Raw genomic sequence first — 12,605 nt, forward strand, 5'->3', positions numbered from 1 at the left:
CCCGGACGCTGCCGTCCCTCAGTCCGCCGTCCGTCCCTCAGTCCGCCGTCCCCCTCCCCGTGCTGCAGACGGCCGAGCGCGGCCATGGCTGCCGCCCCGCCCGGCCCCTCACAGACCGCCGCCGCCCCGAGCGCCCCACCCCGCCCTCACACTGCCGCCCCCACGCTGGCCAATAGCCGCCAAGCCCTGCACCTACGCCCCGCCCCGGGCTCCCTCTCTGGCCAATGGAGGCTAAGCGGGCTCGGAGGGCTCGCCCTTCACCCCGCCCCCCCGCCGGTCGGCGCCGAGCGCTCCACTCCGGACGAGGGCAACACCAGCGGGCGCTGGGCTGAGCCCGGCGGCTCCAGCGTGCCCCGGCGATAACCCCCGCTCTGTGTGGCGCCTCCGAGCAGTCTCGGTTTAGCAGGACCGGCCCGATGTATCAGCCCGCTCCGACCCTCGTGTTCCCCCCGTCCCCGTCCCCCCCCCTCCCCCCCGCGGTGGATCAAAATGGACTCGACCGCTTGGGCGGCCGCGTAACGCTTCCCCGCGGGTCACGTGGGCGGCGCGTGCCTTATGAGGCCAGGGAGGGGCGGCCATTTGGCTTCGTGTGGGCGGCGAAGGCGGAGGCCCCAGGGCTGAGCTCCGGCCCGGGGATGCTCAGCCCCGGCACCACCGTGGCCCTGCGGGTCTGCGCGGTGGGCCTGCGCCCCGAGGTGCCCGTCGTGCGGCTGTGGGGGCTGCTGGGCGAGCGCAGCGCTGACTACGTCCGCCTCCGTCGCAAGATCCAAGCGGCGGCGGGGCCGCGCCTGGCGGCCGCCCCGGGTCACGGCAGGCTGGAGGCCGGTGGGGCTGAGCTGCGCACTGGAGACCTGGGCCTGGTGGAGGTGGTCGGGCTCTGGTACCGCTGCTGCGTGGTGAGTCGCCGTGGCCAGGACTACCGTGTGTTCCTGCTGGACGAGGGCTGCACGGTGGTCACATCCGCCTATTACCTGGCGCGGGGCTGCAAGGAGCTTTTCCACCTGCCCCCGGAGGTGCTGGGCTGTGTTGTGGCTGATGTCATGCCCTCTGGAGGCCCCAAGGTGGTAGCCTGTGGGGATGCGCCAGCCTCCACCTGGACCGTGGAGGCTATGGAGTTCCTCAGCTACCTGCATGGCAAGGAGGTGTCTGGTCTGGTGCAGGAGGTGATGACGCCGCAGCTCGTAGTGCTTGAGCTGCCTCAGCTTGTGGCCCAGATGCATCACCTGGGCCTGGCCAGGCAGGTCCCTCCCAGTTGGTTCTGCCAGGTGCTCAGGCGCTGCCTGACTTATGGCCCCTTAAGAAACCAGCTCAAGCTGCAGCCTCCAGCGTGTTCCCTTGTAACTTCTGCCGTGCCACAGCTTCACCATGGTTTGCTGTCCTGTCAGCCTGTGTCACCTGCCTTGGATTACTTTTACCCGCAGCTTCAGTTGGGTGTGACAGAGCCTGTCCTAGTGACCCATGTCTCTGACCCACACCGCCTCTACTGCCAGTTGCAGAGCCTGTCCCAGGAGATCCGTTGCCTTTCTGATACCATGCGCCACGCTTATGACCGGTGTGAGCAGGATTTATCACCCACAGTGGGCTCACCCTATGCTGCCCGTGGCATAGATGGCCGGTGGTATCGTGCACTGCTGCTGGAGCTTATTTCTGGGGAGCAGGACCAGCAAGTGGCTCTAGTGATCTTTGTGGACTATGGCAGGAAGGAGACTGTGACCAGAGCTAACTTGCGCCATTTGCCTGTTGAGTGTTTTCGTATACCTGTGGTGACTTACCCATGTGCTCTTCAGGGTATCTCGGATGGCGGTTGTGGCTGGTCCCCATCGCAGATTGATGAGCTGAAAGCATTGGTGCTAGGCAAAGGAGTGAGTGCTTGCATCAGAACCTTTAACTCCTTTGAGCATCTCTATTATGTGAACCTGTATGGGGAAAATGGTGTCAACTTGAACCATCTTTTTGGGGTGCAGGCTTGCTGCCTAGTTAGCAGCCGTATGCAGGTCAGCCAAACTGAGGCTCGGGAGCAGCTGGAATTAGAAGAATCCACAGCTGAAGAACTGGAATTGCCACCAGGAGCACCTCCTGTTGCTTTAATGCACAGAGATTTGGCCTCTGCTCCTGTAGGTGGTGTGCGCCTGAAATTGGGTGTGTTCCACGATGCACAGGTCTCCCACCTCCGAGACCCATCTGAGTTCTGGCTGCAGCTCCACGAGCATCGCCCGCTCATCAGGCAGCTGAGGCAGAGCATGTGGAATTTTTACTCCAATGGGACAAAGCTGGATGGTGCTGGGTGGGTCCTACAGCCTGGATCCCTTTGTTGTGCCAGTGGGAAAGAGGATGTCTTTTATCGAGCGGTGATCACCAGCGTACTGGACAGTGGGGTAGAAATACACCTGGTGGACAGAGGCAATACTGAAATTGTAGATCGGTGTGCGGTAAAGGAGCTGCTCCCTCAGTTCAGGGAACTACCTGCTTTAGCTCTGAAGTGTTGTTTGGCAGGTGTCTCCCCTCTGAGAGGGAGTTGGAGTGAAGCATCTGTGTCTGCATTCAGAGAGATTGTACTGAACAAGACACTAAAGGTTCCTTTTTTAAGTGTGCAGGGTGACAAATACATGGTTGAAATTTTTGACCAGTCCCAGTTAGGAGAGAAAAGTGTAAGTAAACTCATGGTCCAGGGAGGCTATGCTGAATACCAGAGGTATGAAATACCCAAGACTCTCCAGAAATCTAATAACACTGTGAGCCAGGCCTCTTCCCTAGCATGTGCTGGGGAGGAAAAACAAATACATGTAGAGAAGAGGCTCAGAGATCTAAAGAGAAGTGGTAGAGCACTTAATCCTTACACGGCTGTGACGGTCAGAGAGCGCCCCGTTGCAGCCATTCAGAATTCTAAAAGTAGTGAATCTCTTCCTGCTCAGAAGTGTGAGAGCAAAGAAAACTTGCCCATCTCTTGGAGACAGAATTATGTGGAAATGAAGCCAAGCTCCTCTTACGGAGGTCAATTAGAAGTGGGAAGTACAGTTAATGTTGTTGTGTCATATGTTGAAAATCCTAGTAATTTTTGGTGTCAGTTAAGTAGAAATTGCCATGACCTTAATGTATTAATGGCTGAAATTCAGGAGTATTGTAAAAATTCATCCCACCCACATGCTTGGCCAAATTCTGTATGTTTAGCCCAGTACTCAGAGGATGAAAAATGGTACAGGGCTTTAATTATTAGTGAAGTTCCTTCTGCAGAAAAAGTAGAAGTCATATATGTTGACTATGGCAACAGAGAGATGGTGTCTCTAACAAACCTCCGCTCAACTAGTGAACGTTTTCTTAGGTTAGAGGCTCAGGCTTTCAGGTGCAGCCTTTACAACTTAATCCAACCAAATGGTCAGGATCCTTTTGCTTGGGATGAAGAAGCAATTCAGGCTTTTCAAGAGTTTGTTGATACTTCATCATCTCACTTTGAACTGAAGTGTACAATATTTGCCTTGGCTTCGATAAACAATAAGGAGCTATTTAACATTGTAGATTTAATGACACCTTTTCAGACTGCTTGCCAGTTTCTGACCAAGAAAGGTGTGGCCAGACCTTTATCTCCTCAAAAGCCTCTGGTATCCTCAGTTCATCTTCATTCTTACTATTATTCTATGCATGATATCAAAATTGGGAGTGAGGAAGATGTTTATATTACGCATGTTGAGGATCCATGGACGTTTTTCTGCCAACTTGAAAGATGTGCAGATATCTTAGCACAGCTTACTGATAACATCAGTCATCTAAGTGAAACAATGACCAGCTTAAAAACCTTGCAAAAGTCTGGGAGCTTGTGTCTAGCAAAGTATACTGACAATCAGTGGTACAGGGGAGTAATTAAGAAAACAAAACCTAATATGGAAGTCTTCTTTGTGGATTTTGGGAACACAGAGACAATAGAGAAAGATCATCTGCTTCCTTTACCCTGTGATGCTTGTGATATCTTGCTTTTGCCAATGCAGGCCATAAAGTGTTCCTTATCTGATATATCTAATGTTCCCAAAGAAGCTACAATGTGGTTTAAGCAAGCTGTCCTAGAAAGGCAATTAAAAGCGATAGTAGTAGCAAAGGAATCTGATGGTAAACTGTTGATTGAGTTGTTTGATGGTCATATTCAAATTAATGCAAAACTGAAGGAGGAATTAAGCTTAATAAACAATACAGGACTGTGTAGGCATATAGAAAATGAAACTTTGTGCTCTAGAAATACAGATGTGAATGAGAGGAATGAGACTGCAGAGTCCCCTTTAAATGCAGGTAGGCCTCTTGAAAGAAAAAAATGCAGATCTGAAGCCCAGGGAGGAGGGGAGAGTAGCAAAAGGCACTTCAAAGAAGATGTAAACTTTTTCCAGTCTGCTATGAAGAAAGATGTGGCAGCTGGATTACTAGAATCTGATGAAGTGCTTAGCAGTAAGAAGGATGCTTTTTTGTTAAATAAAGCGGAGGGGGAGTCTCTGCTCTCTGTCCAGATGGATACACAGTCAGATATTAAATCTGATGCTGAAGGTGTGTGTATAATGCTTAAAAATGTATCTGATCCACTGCAACAGAAGATAGTGCCAGCTCTTAAAGTGTTAGTGTATGTGTCTCATGTAAATGATCCATTGGATTTTTATGTTCAACTAGAAAGCGCTGAGGCTCAGCTTAACAGCATTATGGAAAGCTTAAATGATAGTACACAAGCAAAGAACCCTTGTGGACAACTGTTCCAAGCAGGAGACTTAATCAGTGCTGTTTATTCAGAAGACAGCCTGTGGTATCGAGCTGTAGTAAAAGAGAAGACTTCTGACAATTTGATAAGTATACAATATATTGATTATGGTAATACTTCAGTAATTAATGTTGATCAAGCACACAGACTCCCTGAAGTCTTGTCATCTATTCCAGCAATAAGCATTCACTGCTTCCTAGGTGGACTTAAATGCAAAAAAAATACAAACTGGGCAGAGAAAGCAGTGCTTTACTTCACCAAGAGAACAAGTGAAGTTCTGCTAATGTGTGAATTTGTAGAGAAGATTGAGGATAAATGGGAAGTTATTCTCAGTGACCATCAAGGTATAATAACAGTGGATTTAGCTGATGAAAATCTTGCAAGTAGGGAAAGATCTTGTTCAACAGGAATACTTGATGGAAGAGAGAACAGTGATGTGATAGCTGTGTGCGAGCCTTTGCCGCCTCAGGCACAAAATGAAATTTCCTGTGTAAGTGATTGTAAATCATTTATCTGGAAGTTTCCAGAGGCAGGTCAGACTGTAAAAATATATGTCACAGTGGTCAATGGTCCAGAATACTTTTGGAGTCATAGTGCTGATACAAAAGACATGAACTACATAGAGGAAAAAATAGAGGAAGCTGAAAACCTTGGACTAAACTCTTGGAGCGATTGCAGATACTGTATTAAAAGCGGTAATATTTGTCTAGCAAAATATAGTCAAGATGGAAAGTTCTACAGAGCTAAAGTCAGCAGTGTAAAAGGTGACAAGGTAGTTGTTAGACATGTGGATTATGGAAGTGAGGAATCTGTTAGCATGGAGATGGTCAGACAGATTCCATGTGAATTGCTCAAAGTACCTAATCAAGCATTTGCTTGCTGTCTGTCAGGCTTCAATTCCTCAGAGGGCTCATGGCTCAGTGAAGCAAAAGAGAAGTTTTATGATATGACTGAAGGCCTCTTATTAGATGCTGAAGTAATAGAAACTCGGGAAGATAAAGCTTCTGAAGTCCCTCTGTCTGTTGTCAAGCTGGAAGCTTCTGGCAAGAGTATTAATGAAGAGATGAAGTCTTTTTGGAAGGCTAATAAAGGAACTGGTGACAATGCTTTCTCAAACCTTGAGAAGCCCTTAAAGGAAAGCAGATGTTCAAACAATGATACGGGTCTTTGTCTTGAAAGAGAAACTACTGCTCTTTGTGGATTAGCTCAAGAAGAAAGTGAAAGTGCTTTACTTTGTTCTGAACCTTTCCTGGATGTAACTTCTGAGTGGTTAAATACTGTAGAAGCAAATATGTCAGTGGGAGCTGTTGAGTATGTGTCTGGGAAGGCTGATGATGGATGTGAAACAGCTGAGCATCAAAACAACTTTATCAAAGAGATACCTCTATGTGAAGGAGAGAGCAATAACAATGTATTACTAGAACCAACAAGAAGCTGCGGTCTTAATGTTTTGGGGAGTGAAATGAAAGCTGCAGAACAAGAATTATCTGAAGTCCTGTTTCAAGAGGATGCTGAGCTGAAAGCTGAACTGACAGGCAGTGCTTCAGCAGCCAGCCTTTTCCTAGGGAACAAACAAGAACAAGTGAAAAGATTGCCAGTGCTCCAGGTACAGTCGTCTTCAAGTGATGAAACGGGGATGTTAGTAGAACTGGATCAGTTACAAATGCACTCTTCATATGCTGATCTGAAAGAGCTCATACTGGAGCTAGAGGCCCTTTCAGTGCAGTACTCCTTTGGTGAAGAAACAAAGGAAGCTCTGGAAACAGAGTCACTTGAAATGCAGACAGCTTTGGGCAGTGAAGTGAGAGAGAAAGTGTTGGAACGGGAATCGTTTGAGCTGCCAGTTGTGAGTGAGGAGATGGGGGATTTGGCAGCTCTGAAATTTCTTGAAAGCTTACCGTCACTTAATGAGAGAGAGAACTTGGTGCCTTCCGTTAGCGATGCAGAGAAGACAGAGCTGATTTCATCTGATGTTCAGCTTTCTTTGGGAGAGAAGGCAGAGAAACTGGAATTGAATTTGTCTGGAATTCATAAAGCAGAAGCTATACAAGAAGATTGGATGGAAGTAGAGCCTCCTCCCCTAAGGCTGTCTTCATCTGGTGGTAGACCTGAGAAACAACTGGACCTGAAGACCCATGACATGCTGTCAATGCTAGGTGCTGAAATTGAGCAGCTTCTGGAACTGGTGCTGCCTGATGCGCAGCCATCTCGGGAAGATGGGGAGGAGGACTCTTTAGGGTTGGAACATGCTGCACTGCAAAGTTCTGCAAACAGTGGAAGTCAATTTTCATTTCTTACAAAAGACTTAACAAATCAGGTGCCTGTTTGCACTGTAAAATCATGTGACTGCAAAGTTGAGAAATGTAAGGAGTGGCAGAAGAAGAACAATGAGTGTTATGTGGAAGAATGGATGCAACAAGACTTGACTTACTTGCTTAAAGAATGTGGAAATGCATGTGTGCAGTCTTTAGACTGTAAGTCTGGGGATGAAGAACTAGAAAAAAAGCAAAATGAGAACTTGGCTGACTGTGGTGCAGGTAAAGTATCTGATTTTAAGGAGTTAAATAATCAAAATGTTGTGTACATTCAAATATGAGAATAGCTTTCTTGTAGAAACCTGATTTTTATTCCCTAATAAGTTACTGTATTAGTGTTGGTATGCTTTGATGGGTTAAGGACATAAGACTAAGTGTAAGTATCTTATGGATAATGTGACAGTCTAATAGCAAGTAGTCTTACTTTGAGAGGTTAATGATATTATGATTGGAAATCTATTTCTGAACATGAACTGCATTTTCAAGACTGTTCAGGATGACAAATTTTTAACTTTCAAATATTTAAGTAGTTTGGAAGGGGAAGGGGAGTACAGGAGCAGGGTTGTGAGGCATTTGAGGGTTTTGGAGGGGTTGTTTTTGTGGTGTGTTTTTTTTCTTCATTGATATGTCATCATTTTTGTAGAACACAATGAGTATACTTGTAATCTGAAGGGCTTTGCTGTTGGTTCCAAATGTGTGGTGTGGACTTCTCTAAAATGGTGTGAGGCTCGTATTTTGGAGGTATCTGAAAAAGGTACCAGGGTAAGTATGGTTTGAATACTTTCTGCATTTTTAAGATCTGGTCCTTCTTTTGGTCTTTCTCCAAACTTCGAGTATTTTACAGAAGTGTATTAAAGAATTTAAGAGTTAGTATTGCAAAAGCTGCTTCTGGACTTACAGGCTACATAGAAACAGCAGTGTTTCAAACCAAGCAGATGTTATATGTCAATGCTTGATATTCCCTTCACATCTTATTCCCCTGCATTGAGTGGGAAGACTGAAGGATCTGGCTCCAGTCTGAGATACGTACTCATATGTGTGTGGTGCTGTCTGGCCTGCAAGTTAATGTTCTGCTATGGAGCTGTGTTACCATTAAATGCTTATGAAACTTAGCATTATTTGACTGATGTTTTGAGGAGTTAGTGCTAGAACTTGGGAAGAAACTTAAATTATACTGTAATTAATAATGAATACAGAACTATTCCTACTTCAGTGAAATATGTATTGAATTAGTGGTTGGTGGGAGTTAACTTTAACAGTAGATTATAATCTAATGGGCTGCCTTGTTCTACTGCTGTTTAAGCTATGGGATAAATGAGAAGCCTTCCTCCTGTTCAGGGGGAGTGTGTGTGTGTATGTACACATATGCACAGACATTATACTTACATAGAAGGGCAGTTGTAACTTAAGGTTGCAAATCCAAAAGATCATTTCATGAAAGTAACTTTGTGGAAGATTGAATGCCTGAGATCATGGAAGCCAGCTCTTTTGCTAGTAGATTTCTTAGGTATCTAAAGCTAACCTCAGCTGTATTGAGATGTCAGTGTCAGGTATGTAGTGATATCCTTATTCATCTGTTTCCTACTGGTTCTGATCTAGTAGGTGTTTTCCAGCCTTTCCCTCTCGCCATACTTGGGTTAGAAGCCCAGGAGAGCCTTGAGCAGATTCAGTGGCGATATTCAGCTTTATTAGAGGTTAACTTGCTCTTCCTTGCAAGATCCAGACTGAAAGCCTTCCCAAAGGCAGGGAGTCCTCAATTGTGTTTTCCTGCTGCTATGTCTTATTTGCTGAGTGTATTCTCAGGATCCACTGCTGTGCTAGGTACAATTTGGCTCTGTCTGTACAGGTCTTGAATCTCTCCAGTGGCAATGAGGAGATTGTGGATCCTGAGAATGTCTGGAACTGTATTCCTGACTGGGCTTGCAGATCATCTGAGGTATGGCGGTGTGGTAGTGGACTGGGCAGGACAGTACCGATTTTTAGAGAGGGCACTCTGAGTTTAGTTGTGATTCTTCCTGTGTCACCAGGAAAATAGAAAGGCAAAGTAGCATTAATCTAAATCTGTGCATTCATGCCAACTGCTAGAAGCACAGTTTTTTTCTTTAAGACATCACATTGTCCTTCTTTAATAGATCTCTATGGAGACTATAGAAACTTGTATAAATACATTATATAATTGATATAATTTATGTAAACTGTTTATATAGACTGTCAGCCATTTGGCCTGAGGACTGTGAATTCAGTCTGGGAATAGATTAATGAAAACAGCTTGAAGGAAGAAACGTTACTGAAATACTACTATTAATCAAGAACTGTAGAACAATGCTGATATGTGGATTTTGAGCATGTAACTAACTGGTAAATCATGAAAAATACTTCTATTATGAAGTAATTAGGAAAAGATAGTAAAGTTTTCACCAATGTTCTTCATGAAGTACTAATAAATGAACAAGTCACGTCTGGAACCCAAAACTCAGGTCATCAGCCATGCTGCTGGCGATGGTAACAATGCATTTCCAGTTCATCCTTCACATGCAGTTTTTGCATCAAAGCAAAAAGTGGGCAGAAGGCTTCTGTAGTGAGTTGTGAGGGGGGAAAACAGTGGTAAATAAGAGTCCAGCAGTGCTGATGTAAACAGTCTAGTATTAAAGGAAGCACCTCAATGGAAAACTATCTTTGCAATAGTGTCAGCTTCCTAACAGAATCCCCTTTTGTTTAGGCAATAACCCCTGTAATGGAAAACTTGCAGTCCTTACCAGAGGAGTCCTTACTTCAAGGTAAGACTACCTTAAAGCTCTCAAAGAGGTTGTGTACTTGGTGTTTGGATGCTTTCTAATTTTCTAGAAAATACTTGATTTTAGAAAATACAGCTGAAACACTTTTTTTTTTAACTTAAGTATTTAATACTGTTGTAATTTTCTTAGTAGCATTAGCTTATGTACTGTGAGTTTAATGGTGAATACAAGCAATGAAGCTGCTACTCTGTCTTGATTAGAAATCAGTTTAGTATTCATTTATTCAACCTAGTGGATTGAGCCTCTTGGACAAGGTGGGGTGGTACACCGAAGTTACAGATTTTGGTAGGGTTTTGAGCATTGGCCACCAGCATGCTCACGTTTCTGAGGCAAGGTGAGCGACTGCTAGGCAGACTCTACTAAGCATTGTAGTTTGGGATTTGAATGCCCCAGTCCCTTAATAGATCTATGAATCTAAACCCATAATAATACCATCTCAGTTGTTTTAAGGATAGTTTGTGAATAGTGCATGTACATGTTTATTGTTACTTAAAAACTCTGAGGTGTTACTGGTGAACACCTATTCTGTGTACCAAAGAAAATAGTACAGGTTCTTTCTGATTATATACTATTTGTATAATCTATGGAATCATAGAGTAGTTCTGGTTGTAAGGGACCTTTGGAGGTGCTCAAAGCAGGGTCAACTAGATCAGGTTGCTTAGGCCTTTCCTTTCAGGTCTGGAACCTATCCAAGGATGGAGATTCCAGAACCTCTCTGGGCAACTTGTTCCTGTGTTTGACCAGTGGTTGCCTGATGGAGACTGAATTAAGCTGAAGTAGAGATAGCATTTGTGTTTTCAGTGATTGAATTGGTTATTGTATTTCAGTACAACTGTACTGAAAGCTGACTGGTTTATGGGTAACAAATAACGAAGCCTGCAACAGAGATTTAGTTACTTGTTGGGCAAAAAAGTAGTTAAAAGAACTTGATTAAAATGTTAAACTCAATCCTCCCTCAATTACATCACTCAAATGCAGGATTATTCTTGATCTTGCCGTTTCTGGTTTTGATCATATTTTACAGTTTTTACCACTCTTTGGTAGCTAATTATTATTGTCCAAACTTGCCTACTGTCTGTGTTCTTGAATACTGTGCATGGTATTAGTGTATGCACTGCAGCAACAGTGCAGAAAATGTGAGCTAAGGTCACGCAACCATGTGGCACAGAACTGGATCCTGCTGTGCACACGGGCCGCGGCCTGAAAGGCAGTTTGAGTAGAAGGTACCTGATCCACAGGATGCAAAAACTCTCCCGCAGAGGCTTGTGCTAAGCCCACTGAGGAATGGAGTGGCTTAAACTTGTAACTGAAATCTGGGAGCACTGCTTGCTTCATCTTCTTGGGCAGTTCTGTTTCAACTGTCTTATCTGTATATAACTTTGCAAGTTTATTCTTTTAATATGGTCCAATATGTTGATGACATTTAGTCTGAAGCCTTGTAGAGCTATGACTTCAGATACTAATGCACTTATACATGTTTATTGAAACACCTTGATAGGTCTAATCTGTTTTTATTCCCTGTAGAAAAGCAAACTGGCTGCAGTTCAGATTTGCCTGAAGATCCTCATGTCCTCCAACATTCCTGAAACCAAGTGACATGCTCACCATATGAAGCTGAACAAGTACCTGTGTACACGAAGATTCCCATGAAAATCTGTTTTTGTGGGAACACAAATACAAGTGAAGCATGGAGAGGTTTTTTTTTTCTACCTAACTCAGCAAATGCCTGTCACTATCATACTTCCCTCTCAAGGAATAGTGCTTGTTGGTAGATTGTTATTGTCAGCTTGGCTTCTTAGAGCTGTACTTTCTTACATAAGAATTTGCCTCTTGACTGGCATTCCACACTGAATGTGCGTGTGCACTAACTTTTATCTAGCTGTTGGTGGGTGGTTCTTGAACACAGGTTTCTTGTTAGTTGCTGTATAGGCTACTCTGTTGCACAATACTACTTTCTGTTTGCTTTTTGAAAAGTTGCATTGTTAAGTTTCTTTTTTTTTCTCTAAGAAAAGTTGAGGGTATCTTTTTTGGGGGAGGGGAGGAATTCTTTCTCTCTAGGGGAACATAGTTGGTTTGGGTTGAAGTCTTGCATTTGGTGCTGTAACAAAGCAATGGAAGAAGCTGCAATAAAGCTTTGGCTGGCATATACTGATCAGTGTTTTGTTAATGATGTGTGTTCTTTCCCTATGCATAAGCCCAAATGCTGTGTGTGTGCTGAGTATCTTTCTTCAACTGTACTACTGCAGTTAGATGTAGCTATGCACATTCTGCAGTTACTGGTTCTGTCTGACCCTAAACAGCTCTCTAGAGCACTGTGAGCTATTGTGAATGCTTTGAAACATCACACAGTCATGTACAAAATAGAACTTGTATTTATGACATGGCCTTAATTGCACTAATGAAAGATGAAGCTTTGCCTATAAAATGAAGGAGACCTCCTAGAATGGTTTTGCTGCTCCATGTGTACAGTGTGGTAAGGACTTCTCCTTAAGCTGCAGCTGTTTTATCTCACCTTTTGTTCTCCTCCTCCTGTGTTGAAAAGGGGTTTCTATTTTATAGTCCTGTTCTATGCTCCTGTATACCATAGCTGCTTCCTCCTCTTCAGAGGCTATGGATTTTTCATGCTGCCATAATGACTTAGGAACCCAAGATCTCTGACAATGTAATAGTCTGGGTGAGTATCACAGGAGATCTCAAATGTCAGTGCTTACTTAGCAAGAGAAACACTTGCATGTTTATTCCCTTAATAGAGACAATACATGGTGG

The 12,605-nt window shown here is 44.4% G+C and overlaps 1 protein-coding gene across 1 annotated transcript; it reads left to right on the top strand.

The window, feature by feature from the left end:
* The first annotated feature begins 416 nt into the window (after positions 1-416).
* TDRD6 (tudor domain containing 6) lies at positions 417-11,987 on the top strand. The gene is made up of 5 exons (XM_052810331.1): positions 417-7,266; positions 7,688-7,806; positions 8,891-8,980; positions 9,764-9,821; positions 11,364-11,987. Exons 1-5 carry the CDS (start codon positions 417-419, stop codon positions 11,423-11,425), a joined length of 7,179 nt encoding a protein of 2,392 aa, XP_052666291.1. The 3' UTR covers positions 11,426-11,987.
* The last annotated feature ends 618 nt before the right edge of the window (positions 11,988-12,605 follow it).

Source organism: Harpia harpyja, chromosome 15 (assembly GCF_026419915.1).
Source record: "Harpia harpyja isolate bHarHar1 chromosome 15, bHarHar1 primary haplotype, whole genome shotgun sequence".
Taxonomy (NCBI): Eukaryota; Metazoa; Chordata; class Aves; order Accipitriformes; family Accipitridae; genus Harpia; species Harpia harpyja.